General features: G+C 39.2%; 1 protein-coding gene across 4 annotated transcripts; it reads left to right on the forward strand.

The window, feature by feature from the left end:
* The first annotated feature begins 21 nt into the window (after positions 1–21).
* On the forward strand, positions 22–15,858 carry uckl1a (uridine-cytidine kinase 1-like 1a). Of its 4 annotated transcripts, none has more exons than XM_031290393.2 (15): positions 22–178; positions 5,272–5,456; positions 5,677–5,783; positions 8,112–8,282; positions 8,572–8,643; positions 8,797–8,986; positions 9,114–9,175; positions 10,796–10,815; positions 11,744–11,842; positions 11,921–12,014; positions 13,856–13,918; positions 14,013–14,135; positions 14,380–14,487; positions 14,740–14,896; positions 15,667–15,858. In XM_031290393.2, the coding sequence occupies exons 1-15, from the start codon at positions 159–161 to the stop codon at positions 15,744–15,746; spliced, it is 1,551 nt and encodes a 516-aa protein (XP_031146253.1). In that variant the 5' UTR covers positions 22–158; the 3' UTR covers positions 15,747–15,858. The 4 variants fall into 4 exon arrangements, with proteins under 4 accessions (XP_031146253.1, XP_035864380.1, XP_031146251.1 ...); XM_031290391.2 differs by lacking the exon at positions 22–178 and adding an exon at positions 3,149–3,417; XM_031290392.2 differs by lacking the exon at positions 22–178 and adding an exon at positions 3,149–3,417 and having other exon boundaries at positions 10,799–10,815.
* Positions 15,859–17,711: the final 1,853 nt, after the last annotated feature.

The following is a 17,711-nucleotide window of genomic DNA, read 5'->3' on the forward strand; positions in this document are numbered from 1 at the left end:
GGCATTACCCTTGAAAGAGCAGCTGTGAGAAAGCACGTGATGATGAACTACATTACCCAGAATCCCACAGCACGGTTAAGAAGGAATCAATCCATGGCTGTAGCCGAAACCGGCTCCGTGGTCTCAAGATCCCTATTGAAACGGAGTGCGGGAGAATAATGTCGTCCCGCTCAGACAGGTACACGATGCTAAGAGTATTTTCTACATGTGTTTGAATTCTCTGTACCGAAATGATTCATATTTAATTTGTGTTGAGTCTGCTGCAGCGTCCTGTTCACCACACTGACTCCACCTCCTCTAAACAGCAGAAACACCTGACGTGTTTCTGATATCAATATTATTACATTAAAAACCCTCTCTGTTAGTATGTTTTAAGTAATTGTACTATATAGTGACAGGGAGCTGTAGATTCATCAAATGCGTTGGAAACGTATGAAGCTCTTCAGAAGTAGGTGAGCTGCAATTTGACATCAGTCGTGCGTCACGGACTCACTGGTAAGAAACCACTAGAATATCCCAACAATATACTTTTAATAAACCTTTCAGTATATAGTCGTAAGATAGATGTGTCGGTTTTCATTATTATTCTGTTGGGTTTTTCAGTGCTTTAATTTAGAGTAACCTTAAAAATAAAGAATGCTAAACCCCTAAACTATATATAAAAATGGGATTTTGCCCCCTAACCTTCTGCTACAATATTTCCCAGTCTGTTTGTAGCTGACATAGACTATGGTAGCTGCAAATAGGCAATGGTGAAAAAAGTATTCAGATCATTTACTTCAGGATAAGTAGCAATACTACTAGGCACGTGAATATTCATTGCATGGTCTAACATTTCAATTCGATTACGATTATCCTGTCAACGATTTGAATCTATTCGATATCACGATGCGTCACCTCCTCAGTATTATTATATATTGCTACACATGGTTTTCAAAAACAAATTAAAATAGACAGATATATATATATGTGTGTGTGTGTGTATATATATATATATATATATATATATATATATATATATATATATATATATGTATATGTGTATATGTATGTGTATATATATATTTATGTATATATATAATAAATACTACACTATAAAAATACATCACACAAGCCCAACACAGCCCAGTCTGATCCGCCCAGTCGTGCTCTGGTCACAACAAGATGTTTGTAAATGGCTGAAGAAACACTGTCCACACAACTACCTAACCTACATTCTCCCAGCACACCATCACAGGTCACACTGCTAAGATAATCAGAGGACATACTAATGGGAGGTGGCTTAAAGAATCAAAATAATAAGTAAAAGCCCTGAATTCAAAATGTTACTTAAGTGAAAGTACATGTGTTAGCAACAAAATGTACATACAATATTAAAACTGAAAGTATTCATTATGCAGCAAAGTGACCCCTTTCAGTGTGATATTATTATATTATTGAATCATTATTAGTGATGCATTAAGATATGAACAACACTTTAATATTGTATTTGGTCGTTGATAGAATGTTGGCTAGTTAAATCTATAATAATGCATCATATTGTGAGCTGATCTTATTAATTGTGTAAAAAAGTAATCAACAAAGTAGTCAGTATATATATATATATATATATATATATATATATATATATATATATATATATATATATATATATAGTGAAGTAAAAGGAATACTGTTTTCCTCTTAAATTGTATTTGAGTAGAAGTATAAAGTAGCATAAAATGGAAATACTCAAGTAAAAGTACCTCAAACTTGGGTAAATGTACCTAATTACTTTCCACCACTGCTCAAATACTTTTCATACAATTTTGAGGCACTTCCTCTCATCAGCAAATCCTCTCAATTGAGAATCCTGAATTAGGGAATGTTTGGTGTTTTAGATTGAAAAATGACTTAAACCATTAATCGATTATCAAAATAGTTCCCGATTAATCTTCAATGTATGTATCAGGACAACTGACTAATCATTTTGTCTCTAGATCAAACTACCAGACGGTACATCATTTCTGCCAAAAATTAGCTCCACCTCATGCAACTACAACATTAAAATGCTGTTTGCATGTTACAGTAATAATCCAATAACATACATGTGATAAATATAGAGTAGAACTCTGAATAGTGTTGCATAATGAGTACTTTTACTTTTGATATTGAAATCATGTAAAGCTTGCTGATAATATTTACTCTATGTACTTTTAAATAAATGATATCGTGAATGCAGGATTTTAGCTTGGTAGTGGAGAATCTTTATAATAAGGTATTTCTACTTTTACATAAAGATACTTCAATACTTGTGGTTTTTAGTCTGTTTCTCCATATTGTAATTACAGTATAATATTGTTATTCCACTCTCATGTGTATATGTACATGTATTGCATGTCTGTCCTGGAAGAGAGACCCCTCTTCTGTCGCTCTTCCTAAGGTTTCTTCCTTTTATTTTTCCTGTTTGCCCGGCTATATAAATATAACTTGATTTGCCTGACTAGAAGAAAAAATAGAGCAACAATTGACTGTCTCAAACAATCTAAGACAATGTCTCTAATGCTGGGCTTTAAGATAAGGAAAAGGTCTTTTGAAAGACTATTGGGGCTAAAGCGATTAGTCGATGAAATGATTCACAGAATGATCCACAGAAAAATAATCGCCATCTATTGTAATAATCAATTCATTCTTTAAGTCAGTTTTTCAATCCTGGGATTCATGCTTCTCTAATGTGAGGGGTTTCTGCTTTTCTCTGTTTTATATCGTTGTAAACTGATTACGTTTAAGTTTTAGACTTGGTCAGACAACACAAGACATCTGAACACTTCATCTTGAGCTCTGGGGAACTGTGATAGACATGTTACTATTTTCTCAGATGCATCCTCCTGTTACATTAAGACTTGGGGCCTATCTGTATATTTCAGTATGGTTGTCCGTCTGGTGTTGTAGTGTCTCCATGGATCACATGAGTTACCTAAGAGGAAGGATCAGTAGAAGACGTCCGTCCCTATGTGCTCTTGCTTATCAGTGTCTCTATTAATACCAGCCAAGGAGCTCTTTGCTGCCATTGTTACAGTGATCCTCTTAGTGTCACACACACACACACACACACACACACACACACACACACACACACACACACATAGAGACAGAGAGAGAGAGAGAGAAAGTGCAACACATGGACAGCAGCATTGAGAGATTTTTCAGATGATCCACAGTTGCTCCACAGATCCACAGTTGTGGGAATGGAAGCGGTAAAAGCAGACTAGAAACACATTTACACACGTTTATGACTTTCGGTCATTGTTGCTCGGTCAGTTTTCACGTTGACAGATGAGCTAGGGCGTAGCAGGTTTGGTCTGAAGCAGATATGACTCTGCAGGACTGCGCAGGAGCCAGAATCTCTGGCTGTTGGTCCCTGAGGTCTGACCGCAGGTAAGATATTGACTGTGTTGTATTGTTGTTTTCTCTCAGCGCAGAAAGGATGCTAGTTTTCCTTCTCCCAAAGCTCTCAAACACACTGTGGATGTGTGTGTGTGTGTGTGTGTGTGTGAGCTATAAATACTGTATAGTCTCTGAAAAGGGGTTGTTGAGAGGTCGGAGGAAGTGCAAGAGTTTTTAGGGATTCTGATGTGTTTTGTTTGTGCTCAGTCACAGAGGGTTGCCTCTAGTGTCTCTTCGGTTTGTGTGCATATAGTGTATGTAGTTACAGTAAGAAGCAAACCGAGTTACTAATTTGGTTTCTAATTAGTGCCTGTGGGAATGAAGGAGTCTCTAAATGTAGCATCAGATTGTGACGCAACAGCTTAGCCGACTTCTATTTGTTCCATAGTAAACAGATGTGTGAGAGCCTAATCTTAATTACAGTGATTTAAAACTGTGATTTGTCCGTTTGAGCATCAGTAGCATTTACACAACCCATAAATTAATCTGCTGGTTATTTTCTTGATCAATCCATGACAGAAAACTAAATAATTTTGAGGTTTGGACAGCTTGTCAGATGAAACAAGACATGTCAAGATACATGTCACTGAGCTCTGGGTCATTGTGACAGACAATGGTCAACAATGGTTTGAGAAAACATTGACCATTGTCTGTCACAATGACCCAGAGCTCAGTGACATGTATCTTGACATGTCTTGTTTCATCTGACAAGCTGTCCAAACCTCAAAATTATTTAGTTTTCTGTCATTAAAGACGTCACATTTTTGAAGTTCAAACCATGAAACCTTTGGCACTTTATATATTGTTGGGTGTTTTTTTTTATGCAATGCATTATATTTTTGAAGTTCTTTGTATGTTTTCTATGTGAAATCTTAATCTGTAAATTAACTACAGCTGTCAAATAAATGCAGTGCAGTAAGAAGTACAATATGTCCCTCTGAAATGTAGTGGAGTGAAAGAATAACATGTCAAGTACCTTCAATTTGTACTTAAGTACACAGCAGCTGGACAGCAGCCCACCACCTAGAGGGAAAACTCATAAACAGTCTTACGCATGACACAACAATGTGTTTATTGTGTAACTGCATCAAGATGTCTTCTTCTTGCACCGCAGGTTTAGGCATATTTTGGTTGTTCACTGCAGTTCTTCAGACGTCACTCTGTCAGGCAGAAATGTAACATTTCTTTCTTTTTAAATACAATTGTTTTCTTGCTTGAATGCACTTTATATACATGAAGTTGCCGATTATTTTTCTGTCATTTGACTAATCGATTAATCAACTAATTGTTTCAGATCTTTATTTGTCCTCTTTATATGTATTTAAAATCTATCGCAGAGCTTGACATGCCATTTGTTATCTAATATCTGCATGCAAATTCAGTAGTTTGTAGAAAGAAATACATTTGACAAAATATTCTCAAATTAAGGTCCATTTCATGGCTTTTTGGAGTTTTTAAACCGCATCTCATGGCCTTCATCAGTGGATGGAATTTGCTCAGTATAGTAGCGGTGCGCTGAGGAAGCTCCATCAGCTGAAGAAGACTGTGAGATATGGTTAAAAGCTCGTACCGCAGGTAGACCTTAAGTTAGAATTACTGTGTCAAACACTTTTTAAGGTCAACATACTAAATGTTTAGTCCTTTACATGTGTTAAATAACACCAAATAAAGATAATATGATGATGATTTTTGTGTGACATCTTACAGTTATGGTGTGTTGTTGAAGTGGAAGTTTGGCAGTTCTTTAAAACTGCAGACTGGATGGAAGCCATATAGTCGTACACCTGACTGTGTAGACTCTGTGTGTTCAGGCTGTAACCTGCCCGGCTGTTTGTTGTTTTGCAGTGGGAGTGGGGAGGACTCGTTGGACCGGCTCCTGCCCCCCACTGGGGCCCCTCGCAGGAAGAGCACCTCACTGAATACAACTGAGCCTCCTCTGCTCCGCACAGGCACGCGCACCGTCTACACCGCCGGCCGACCTCCCTGGTATGACGAGCACGGAGCGCAGTCAAAAGAGGCCTTTGTCATCGGTATGACACTCGCTGATGATGTTTTCACTCCTCCTGACTCTTTTCTTCTTTCATCATCTTCGTGCCAAATTGTGGCTTTGAGCTGCAGAACCTGTGCTTTTCTGTCTTCATACACCCATAAACACTTCACTGCTATCACACATGCATACCGCCAGACAACATTAGACACACTCTGAAAAACACACATAATGGGCCATTGAAATGCTGTGTGGATCTGCAGGGCTGTGTGGGGGCAGCGCCTCAGGGAAGACCACCGTGGCCAATAAGATCATTGAGGCTCTGGATGTGCCGTGGGTTGTGCTGTTGTCTATGGATTCTTTCTACAAGGTGAGGATCCCATGCATTTTTGTCTTTTTTGTCTTATTTTGTTTGGCTGTTACCAATTATCTATGGATTCATTGTAGTAAGAAATTAAATGTTGTATATGAATTAACATTCATTATACTGCTCTGCTGTCACAGTTTGGAGTTAAAAAACTGTTGTGGTAACAATTTAGATCACAGCCTCCATATAGATATTTTGTACATGTCAAGTCAATTTTATTTATATAGCCTAATATCACAAATTTGCCTCAGGGGGCTTTATAGTCTGTACAGTTTGTACAAAATAGACCAACATAATAAAATTAAAAAACAGACAATCCATATTACAAAATGATACATAGACTGTGTACATAAAAAAGGTCAAGTCAAGCAGCTTCCAGGTGTTGCCAAACAGCTAGAGCCTGAGCCACATGACCTCTCCACCATGAGGACAGGCTACACAAACACATAAGAAGCACATCATTCACACAGATAGGAGAATAAAACAAGCACAGAGAGAGAAACAAGCACAGAGAGAGAGAGAGAGAGAGAGAATCTCCTGAAGAATGGCGATCTAGATCCAACATGTGGAATGAGGCACGACAGCCAGGAGATAGTGATAAGGTCCCAGGACGACCGATGGTCCAGCACAGACGCCTGAGTTGAGAGAAAGAGAGAGAGCCAGAGGGAGGCACACAGCTATGCTTGTGGAACACAAACAACAGGGTTATTGAGAAGCAGTGGCTTTCAGAAATGATTTGTGTCCGCAGGACTACAAGACTGAGAGCGACCCGCCAGCTGGATAATGAAAGAATAAGCACCTAATTAAAAGTTAAGGCAAAAAGATGAGTTTTGAGTTTGGATTTAAAGGCCTCAACAGACCCAGATTGTCTGATGTCGATAGGGAGGTTATTCCAGAGGAAGGGGGCCCGATAGGAAAAGGCCCTGTGTTCTGCTGACTTCTTTTCAACTCTGGGGACAGACATGAGCCCTGTATTCTGAGAGCGGAGAGTCCTGATAGGAGTATAAGGTTTAAGGAGATCAGACAGGTAGGTTAACATTTACAACTTTGTAAGTCATCAGAAGCACTTTAAAGTCTGATCTGACATGGATCGGGAGCCAATGTTGGGAAGCTAAACCTGGTGTAATATGGTCAAATTTTCCAGTTTTATTTTAGATTCTTGCTGTAGCATTCCGAACCATTCTCACTTAAACAATTATAAAATGTAATATTAATTATGATATATTGATTTTCCTTTAGCACACAGCTGAAAGTGGGAAGAGCTCAACAAGTTCAACTTCTTTAACTCAAAGATTGTGAGGAAAAGCAGAAAACCTTATTGTTATCGTCATTTGGTGAAAAGATAGTTCTTCTTTTGTCCTTAAAGGGACAATTCCCCCAAATCAAGAATACATATTTTCTTCTTACCTGTAGTACTATTTTTCTATCTTGTTTTGGTGTGAGTTGCCCAGTGTTGGAGATATTGGCCGTTAGTGCTACTAACTGATACTGTGAGCTCACCTAAACTAGCTAATGCTACAGCTCAGCCGAAGAGGACGCCATCAATGTTTACATCTTGCATTGTCACAAGCCACTTGTCCATGAGTACGCTTCCTTCTGAGCGTAGTTACAGTTGGTGTAGTTCATCAGAAAGAAAATTTCAGGTGTACGACTGTATGGCTTCCATTCAGTCTGCAGTATCAAAGAACTGCCAAACTTCCACTTCAACAACACACCATAACTGTAAGATTTAAGGATCACACAAGAATCATCATCATATTATCTTTGAAGATGATTTGATAACACATGAAATACAGGTGTTATTTAACACATGTAAAGGACTAAATATACAACGTACAGTATTGTATCGAGGTATGGTTGCATGGAACTTCCGGCTGAGATTGCTAAAGCGCACAATAAATCAAGCTTTAAAAAACAAGTAAAGCAACATCTAAGAGCCCTAAGCCTGTAATCTTATTTTGTAACTACTTTTGTACTTTTTATGTATAGGAATATTTATGTGTATGTGTGTACAGTATACAAAGATGTTGTAATATTTAACTTTTCTATATTCAGTGCTTATGTATTTAGTATAATATTTATAAGAGTATATGAACAGGAATATGTATAGTCATATTTGCAAGAAAGAATAATGCTAGTTATACTGCTCTTATTTTTTATATCATGTGGCTGTTTTTCCTGAAAACGTCTTATCTGTTGTAATGTTTTAATGTTTTGTGTGGACCCCAGGAAGAGTAGCTGATGTTCTGCATCAGCTAATGGGGATCCTAATAAAATCATATCAAATCAAATCAGTTATGCTGTGAAACTGTGAATGTTAATGTTTTACAGGTTTTATCCTCAGAGGAGCAGACTCTGGCAGCAAGTAACGACTACAACTTTGATCATCCGGGGGCATTTGACTTTGAGCTGCTGGTTGCCACCCTGCGAAAGCTGAAGCAGGGCAGGAGTGTGAAGATCCCGGTGTATGATTTCACCACACACGGAAGACAGAAAGACTGGGTGAGTTGTGTTTTATCGAGGTGTTTCGGTTCCACAGAAAACTCCTCAATGATGATTTCCTCTGGTTAACCACTGGTTAAAGACTAAATTTGTACCCTGTGATTTTAGAAAGAAGAAAGTACAACACAATGCTCTTCAGTTCTTTGGTGGATTGATGTTTCAAAGTTGAAAATATATTATAGACTTAAATAAAACATTTATTTAAAAAAAAAAGTTTCCCAAAGTGACAAAAGAGCTGAACTGAAGCAGCTTTGAAGACTGTTTAAACGGTTTTCTCTCCTTTGTGCAGAAAAATGTGTACGGTGCCAGTGTAATCATATTTGAAGGAATTATGTCTTTTGCAGACAAAGAGCTTCTTCAGGTAAGGCAATAAGTTCTCTTTTTCTTTCTTTTTGAAGAATTCTTGTGTGAAGTAAAGCAATCATCATCAGGTTTTGTTGTTTGAGCAGCTGCCTTTTTTGCTGGAGTGAATATAATTGAACCATTGGGGGGTGTTTGTTCTTCCCACCTGCAGCTCCTGGATATGAAAATCTTTGTGGACACAGACTCAGACATTCGGCTGGTGCGCCGGTTGCGCAGGGACATCACAGAACGCGGACGGGACATTGAAGGCGTCATCAAGCAATACAACAAGTTTGTGAAACCGGCCTTTGAGCAGTACATTGAGCCAACCATGAGGCTGGCTGACATTGTTGTGCCGAGAGGTGAGACTTCCTCACTACTAGAGACAACTTAAACTAGTACTACTACTACTACTACTACTACTACTACTACAGAAAACATAGCAACAACATCCAGCTACATTGGTCTCTTCTTGTTTTTCCTTCTAAGGTGGTGGGAATATGGTGGCCATTGATCTGATAGTCCAGCATGTTCACAGCCAGCTGGAGGAAGTGAGTAGCCAAAACACTGATTGTACATAAGAGGGTGGCGCCACCATGTGTCCTAAAGCTGTAAAATACAGACAGAAGGGGAGACTCCCAAGTGTTTGTACAATACAGCTTCAAGCTCAAATTAAATCAGAACTTCTCAATCACAAACTTTCAGACTTTTATTCCTCTCACTTTGGAAAACAAAGTTAAAGGAAAAGTCTGGTGTTATTTTATATTCTTCTTATTCACAACAAAGCCCACAGACAGACCACAAGGGGTGTCAGAAGCTGCAGAAACTGTCAAACAACACAGTGGAAATGATATTAATTCTACTTTATCATTCAGCAGATATCAACTAAGGGTGTAATGATACATCAATCTCCTCGACGATCCAATATTAACGATATATCTATATATATATATATATATATATATATATATATATATATGAAAATATCGATACATATCGTCATCTTTAAGATGCGCTTTAATTTTTTTGAAATTCCCACTTTATATTCGTTTTTTTATTTTTTTTTATTAAAAAGAGTAGTTTGTTCTTTATTTAAATGTCTGGAAGAGCTTAGTAATGAAATTGTCAAATCATATTTTAGTTAATTTGTATAAATATATATAAATGTAACTGATTGTGTTAAATGAGCTTATGTATCGTCTCATATTGGTCGCAGGCCCCTGAATTGAATCGAAATTGTGACAGGCTTTGTGATATCAGTAAATAATGTATCGTTGTCCAAAAAAAACAATATTGTATCGTTGTAAAACGTGTGATTTACACCCCTAATATCAACTAAAGAAATAGAAGATTTTTCTGCATTCACGTTTACTGTATATACATTATCTGAAGGTGAAATGTTTGTTTACAGAATCTGACACAGCATACAGTGTAACACTAAAGTAAGAGGGAGAGTTCTTACTATAACATGAGTAGATCAATGTTTGTGTGGGATTTACATTTCACTGCTGTGAGTACCTTCTTGCAAATATTGCATTTCAAAATTGTTTCATTAACTGAAGTGTCTCCGCACTTTGGAACGATTCAGTTAACTCGGTCCGCCGTGTTCAGTCAGTCAGCCAGCCAGTCAGTCAGTCACATTAACAGCTGTGTGGCTAAGTTAGCACGTTTGTCACCACGTATTTAATCTTTGCAGACGATTGTTGTGAGATAAAAAATTAAAGATTCAATAAGTATTTTGTTAGCAGCTGAGTTTAGCAAATCTGGTTAATTTATCTTTACCTACTTGGAACTGGAGTCAAACTGGAACTGGCTATCACTAACCCATCCCAACACATGAGTGAGCTGCTCAATATCAATATCCTTTTCTATTACCACAAACACACTGTACTCACTGTAGTTTATTTTGAGTCCTTCCCCGTCCTGCTGCTGTAAATACTAATCCGCAGCAGAAAATAGTCCCCAACAAATGCACTAAATATTCTTGTTTGCAAAAAAATTAGTAGAAAACTACAGTTAAATAAAATGAGACTATACATGTGTTACTAGTTTTTAAAGACATCTGCAGCAGCAATGAATGGGTTTGGGGCCGAGAGATGAGCCGTGGAAGTCTTCTCACTATCTCTATTTTTCACCCCATTTTATTGTCTTTCTCTGACCCTCTCTTTAAGCAGCGTGAGCTCACTGTCAGGTATGCTGATCCGTATTTTGACTTTACCTTCTCTGGCTAATTGTTATTGGAGATCTTGGGCCCTATCTTGCACCCGGCGCATGCTAGTTTAAGACCGACGCAGTTGTCAATTTTCCGTCCAGCGCCCACGTTGTTTAAATAGCAAATGCACCTGGGTCCATCTTTGCGCCCATGGCCTTGCTGGTCTTACAGGGAGGTGTGTTCAGGTGCATTCTTGACGTATTGCTATCTTAAGGCAGCGGAAAGTGATCGAGCCATTGACCAACAAAAACCTGGTCTAAAGTCAATAGCGCGGCATTTTATTGTTATTTTAACATGCATTAGTAAAATGCCCCTAGGCTTGTGCACAGCGCGCGCACACTATGCTTGTTACACACACAGTGCAGCAGCACACAAACATGCAAAAGATTAAAAATAAAAATGTTACAATGTGAAATATTATTATGATTTGATCTGCTCGCACGCTTTCACTTCACGCACGAGCAGATCAGTTTCTTCTCTCCTTCCTGCTCAGCAAATCCTCCATCATAATAGCAATGCGCCAAGGTACAAATGCGCCTGGCTTTTAAAGAGAATGGGAGATGACACTCTGATTGGTTTATTGCATGTTACGCCCAAAACACACCTATGATTAATTAAGACACTGAAGTACAACCCTTTTGACCCATGGACCCTTTTTTCCACCGTCAAACTAGCAAAAGTGGATTTGGACACACCCTAAACGCGGCTGCGCCAGGCGCTTCACACCGTGCACTTAGATCGTTAAAATAGGGGCCCTTGTGTCATTGTTGCGCACAGACTGGACCTTGACACTCTCTCTGTCTTTCAGCGTTAAGTGACTTGGTCTGAATGGTAACTCTCTGCCGTCTGAGCGTAGCAGAATAACACAGGACACCTTTTGATCTGAACAACCTTTGCTCCGTCTCAGGGCGCTCCTGGCCTCCGCTCAGCAGACTCAGCCGCTGCCCCAGACGCTCAGCGTGTTGGAGAGCACGCCGCAGGTCAAAGGCCTGCACACCATCATCAGGTACCGACCTGTGGTCATTGAATACGACAAGTCCTCATAACCTCATATAATATGAAAACTTTCTTTTCTATAATGCAGGAATAAAGAAACCAGTCGAGATGAGTTTATCTTCTACTCAAAGAGATTAATGCGTCTTCTCATAGAACATGCACTGAGGTTTCTACCATCTCAGGTGGGTAGCCTGTCAAGTGAATATTAAAGTGGATATAATCAATATTTCTATATTAACAATGGATCGCATGCCTGGAAGAGGTCGTTTGTAGTGATGAACCCAAGCGCAAGTGAGAATCATCACCCGACTCTGCAGTTCCCCTCAGGTTTATAGATCTTTGCGTCTTTTAGCTCATTGTGTTTGGTTTTACAGCCCGCCGTACTTTGACTCTTTTCGGTTCGCTCTCACCGCTCTAGTCAGTGTTTTACAAACTGCCTTCCAGCCAGCCGTCAGTTTTAGTTTCTGCCAATATAGTTTAAAAATCAACTTGCAGAGACATGAAGCTTGCTTGAAATTATTATAATAACAGCACCCTGGCCATAATTATAATTATGGGTTTCTCACCGTTAATGTCACATGGTAACAAAGCTGAATACAGGGACTATTTTAAAAACTTCAAACTCCAGCTCACCACCTCAGGAGTCAACTTTACAACATCTTCAACTTATCTTTTTGTCTATTCTCTGTGAGATGTTATTCTAAGTGCCCTTAAAACAGCATTTTCTTTTTTCATCTAAAAATATCAGCACAGTGAATCAATGTAGCCTGTTTGATAAGTTGTTCAAGTTGTCTTGTCTCGTTCGTTGCAAAGATTCCCACGAATCTTTGCAAAACAGTAGAGAGATGGAAAACAAAGTAAGTGTGCTTCATTTCGTTGTCTCACTGTGAAGTTTGACCAAAAGCAGTTTGCTCTTCTTTATAGAATGTGGTCTAGACCTAGCCTGACACCACCATTGTCACCATTGACGGAGCTCAATCCGAGGGGCGGGATAAACGGTTGTCTTTCAAAATCCCTCTGCACGCAATAGGATAGTACTACAACCAACCAGAGCAACGAAGAAGGTAGCGAAGCTAGTTCAATTCAATTCAATTCAACTTTATTTATAGTATCAAATCATAACAAGAGTTATCTCGAGACACTTTACAGATAGAGTAGGTCTAGACCAAACTCTGTAGTTTACGAAGCCCCAACTATTACAGTGGTTGCCTCAAGAGCAAGCATTAGCAGTAGCTAGTTGATAGATTAAACTTTTGCCGTATCCGGTCGGAAAAACTCCAAACACATCTTCCTTTTTTAAGAATGATTTCAGTGCCGTTCTTTGTTCTTTTCTCAAAGAAAAGCTTAACTCCAAGTCTTCCAGAAGACCGCTGTTACCAGCAGCAGCAGCCATAAGCCCTCCTACCGACTCTATACACGATATGATTGGCCTGACCAGAGATTGGTTTTTCCAACTCGCAAGCCAACGGAGAGTGCCTAGACCCCCCTGGCTGCAAATTAAATTTGCTGCCACTAGGGTGCGTCTAGATTTCTAGGCTAGTCTAGACCTACTCTATCTGGAAAGAGTCCTGAGATAACTTCTGTTAGGATTTGACACTATAAATAAAATAAATTAAGTTGAATATAAATTATATCAGTGTTTATTGTTTCTCCTAAGTATTTCTAAAGACATAGTGTTTAAGCAGCCAAGTCTCACATGTCAGTTGTCAAAGTTTGAAGTTACCAACAAGGAAGAGTTTTCAAAAACAGTAACAGTTCTCCACAGCGTACCTGACAAACAATAAAGGTGACTGAACGCTCTCTGTGATGTGGTGTCTCAAGCAAAGTTCAAGTCTCTGCAAGTAGATTTTAATATGATTTTGACATTAACCAAAACCATATAAAAAGTTCTTTGCAAAATTGTTGGTATTAAAGTTAAGTGTACGCCGTTTGTGATGAATGTCCTAACGCAAACAAACTGCCCTTTTTTGAGACTACGGGAGTTTGTGTAGTAAAATGATATATCTTCTGTATCTTCTACCAGCCGTCTGTAGTCCAGACTCCACAGGGCTATGAGTACGAGGGCCGCAGTTACAACGGGAAAGGGGTGAGTGATGTTTTACAAGGTCTTGTTAACTTCCAGTCGAGTGTGTCCGCAGGGTTTCTGTCATCACACTTGCTCCGCTGCCTCGTCTCCACAGATCACCGGTGTTTCGGTCCTGCGGGCGGGAGAGACCATGGAGCCCGCCCTGAGGGCCGTGTGCAAGGATGTCCGCATCGGCAAGATCCTCATCCAGACCAACATTGACTCAGGCGAACCAGAGGTAGAAAGCATGAGTCACTTTGTACCAAATGCTCCTCACATCCATATATTCGAGATGAGCTACGTCTTTTGAGACTTTACACGATAGGATAGTGTCACAAAAATCGCATCAAACAAAAGATACACATTTTTGGATTGTATTTTATTTTTATTTTCTTCTTGCACATGATGTGTGTCTCCGTGGTAACTACCCTTCCTGCTTTCGTAACCATAGTAACCTGTCTCCTCCTCTCTGGCCTCGCCAGCTGCATTACCTGCGTCTGCCCAAAGACATCAGCGAAGATCATGTCATCCTAATGGACAGCACGGTCTCCACCGGAGCTGCTGCCATGATGGCAGTACGAGTCTTATTGGTGGGTGGATATTAACATCATTATTCTTCAGTAAGACAACAAGAGGAGCCCCTCTCCTCTTGGTCTGTCACATGTATTCCATTACTCATCTGTGTAGTTATTGATTGGAAGTTTATTTTTCCCCTGTGGAGATTAGATTAGATAGCATTATTTCTGCAAAAAGAAAATGTTAAATATTTCCCACTCATTATCCCTCTGATGATGATCAGACAGGCACTGACAGTTGTTGCTGTGATGTGTGTGGCTGAGCAGGATCACGAGGTGCAAGAGGAAAATATCGCCTTGGTGTCGCTGTTGATGGCGGAGCTCGGGGTTCACTCTGTGGCCTACGCCTTCCCGAAAGTCAAAATCATCACCACCGCTGTGGACAAGAGTCTGGACGACTTGTTACATGTAATTCCCGGTATCGGTAAGCCATTACACACACACACACACACACACACACACACACACACCCAGACCCACACACACACACTTACTCTTTCTGTAACTGTGCTGTTAAATCAGAAGGCATGTGTCTCAGACATTCTGTCCAAAGTAGAACTCATTTGACCATGTTGAGTCTCTCAAAATTTGCTGAACTTTAATTTGAATAGGATGACTAAACATAAAAACTGTAACTTCTATTTAATAAGATGGTTTTTTTTCAGCACACAACCCTATCCTCAGTGTGCAGGGTTTTAGCTTCATGCAGGAAGTAAAAAATGTCCACGGTCTTTGCAGAAGATGAAAGATAATAAACGTTTGGGTTTCAAGTTGACAGATTTCATTTCATGTCTCAGCAGATTCTAATTTTATGCTTGCGTCACTTCAGATTTGAAGCGAGCACTGCTCTCGATCAGCACTGCAACTAAACTAAACAATATGCATATCAGATAGGCCAGTCTGTCGTATGCAAACATCAATAATTACATATCATTACATAATTAAACATTACTTGCAGACATTAAGATGGGTATTCAATGTATTATGTTAAACCAATTAATTAGTCTCTCTCTTTGTGAATCAATTACAATTTCATTATTTTAGAAAACCGTCACTGAGCTCTTATTTCCAAATCTTCCAGCTGTTGCAGCTGTTTAGTTTGACTGTGTATTCATGCTGTTCTTTGCATTATTTTCTTCAGCCTCTAACCCGCTGATACACAGCAGCTCTTCTTCCACTGTTGTGTGTTTTCAGGGGACTTTGGGGACCGGTACTTCGGGACAGACGGGTCCGACAGCTGGAGTGATGAGGACCATGAGCAGCCGTCATGCTGACACACACACATCTGTGAGCCACTGTGAAAGAAAATACAAACACTACTTGAAAACACCCGTTATTGTGCACCCTCCTCTCCAGACATAGACCAGCAAAAAAAAAAAAAAAAAACTGTTATATTCAATTTTTGCGTACATGGACTTTTGTACTCTTATACAACAGATGAGTCCCAGTCAAGTTGTATGCAGGAGGGATATTTTGTTGTATTTACAACTGAGTGTTCATAATTTAATACAGAAGGGTCACAGAGGTGAAACAGTGCCATTGCCTTTGAGGTACAATAATGCAATAACAATATTATTACATACTACATGTTTTTATCCAGGATTGCACCAACTATTCGTAAATGGGATTATTAGTCATTACTCGATATTTTCAAACTAGTAATTTACTTAATTGGGTGTGTAAATTGGTTGCTAGCAAACATGTAAAACAGTCCTACCGCGATCAACTGTGAAAACATGGAGTCACCCAACTGACATTATTAGCGGTATACTGTGTTATTTTTGTGAAATGTAATTTAAAAGCTTTAGTTTACATCATCAAGTGTCAGGTCAGATGTGTCGACCAAAACCCATTAACTCTTTTACTTTTCACCTGAACAGCTCATATTCCCAAGTTAGTTTTGTCAGTTGGTTCAGTTAGCTATGCTACAGTTTCACCTGCCAGTTAGTGGGTGTCAATATGCAGTTACTAATCTCTACGTAAATACTATGGTTCAACCTTTTTAATTTAATGATTCATACATCTACACTTAGTAAAACACATTATGGACCCTATTTTAACGATCTAAGCGCACGGCGTGAAGCGCCTGGCGCAGGTGCGTTTAGGGCGTGTCCAAATCCACTTTTGCTAGTTTGATGGCGGAAAAAAGGGTCCGTGCGCCGGGCGCATCATTCAAAAGGGTTGTACTTAGTGTCTTCATTAACATAGTTTTGGGCGTAACATGCAATAAACCAATCAGAGTGTCATCTCCCATTCCCTTTAAAAGCCAGGCGCGTTTGTACCTTGGCACATTGCTATTATGATGGAGGATTTGCACCTTAATATTTTTATTTGTAATCTTTTGCTTTTGTTTGTGTGCTGCTGCGCTTCCCTGTGTGTGTAACAAGCATAGTGTGCGCGCTGTGCACGAGCCTAGGGGCATTTTACTAATTTGCTGTTAAAATAACAATGAACTGCTGCGCTATTGACTTTAGACCAGGTTTTTGTTGGTCAATGGTGCGATCACTTCCCACTGCCTCAAGATAGCAATACGCCAAGAATGCACCTGAACACACCTCCCTGTAAGACCAGCACACCCATGGGCGCAAAGATGGGCGCAGGTGCATTTGCTATTTAAACAACGTGAGCGCTGGACGGAAAATTGACAACTGCATCGGTCTTAAAATAGCAAAGACACTTGCGTCGGGCTTTGCGCTTTGAGCTTCCTTGCTCTTAGTGTTTGTTTTGTTTTTTACAGAAATATAAAATATAGGAAGATATATAGGAAGATAACATAAATATATACCAATATAACTAAGTGTAGTTACATTTTTAATTTCACGTACAAATTGAGCAAGACGATATGTCATTTCAGGGTATTGTCATCTTTGTTTGGATCATTTAAAAGCGACGCAACTTGAGAAACGAGTTAAAACTATTTTTTTATCGTGCAACAAATGGAATATGTTTTTCATCCAGATGGTTAGAGGAGTCTTTGAGGTCTCTGGAAATACCTTCAGAACAGTGTTTAACTGTTGCTTAAATGGCCGGGTTTTAATTTTTCGGAAAATCTGTGACGCCAATGTAACGTTATTACATGAGAGGCACAAACTGCGGCTAATTGAATATATGAACAGCTGGTGCAACCGGCTCAACAATAAGCTCTAATATAAATGCATTCATATGCTGCTCCAATAAAAACATTTCTTATACATATATATATTATGTAATAAATGCACATCTAGAGTGGGGTAGTTGCC

The sequence above is a fragment of the Sander lucioperca genome, chromosome 12 (assembly GCF_008315115.2).
Source record: "Sander lucioperca isolate FBNREF2018 chromosome 12, SLUC_FBN_1.2, whole genome shotgun sequence".
Taxonomy (NCBI): domain Eukaryota; kingdom Metazoa; phylum Chordata; class Actinopteri; order Perciformes; family Percidae; genus Sander; species Sander lucioperca.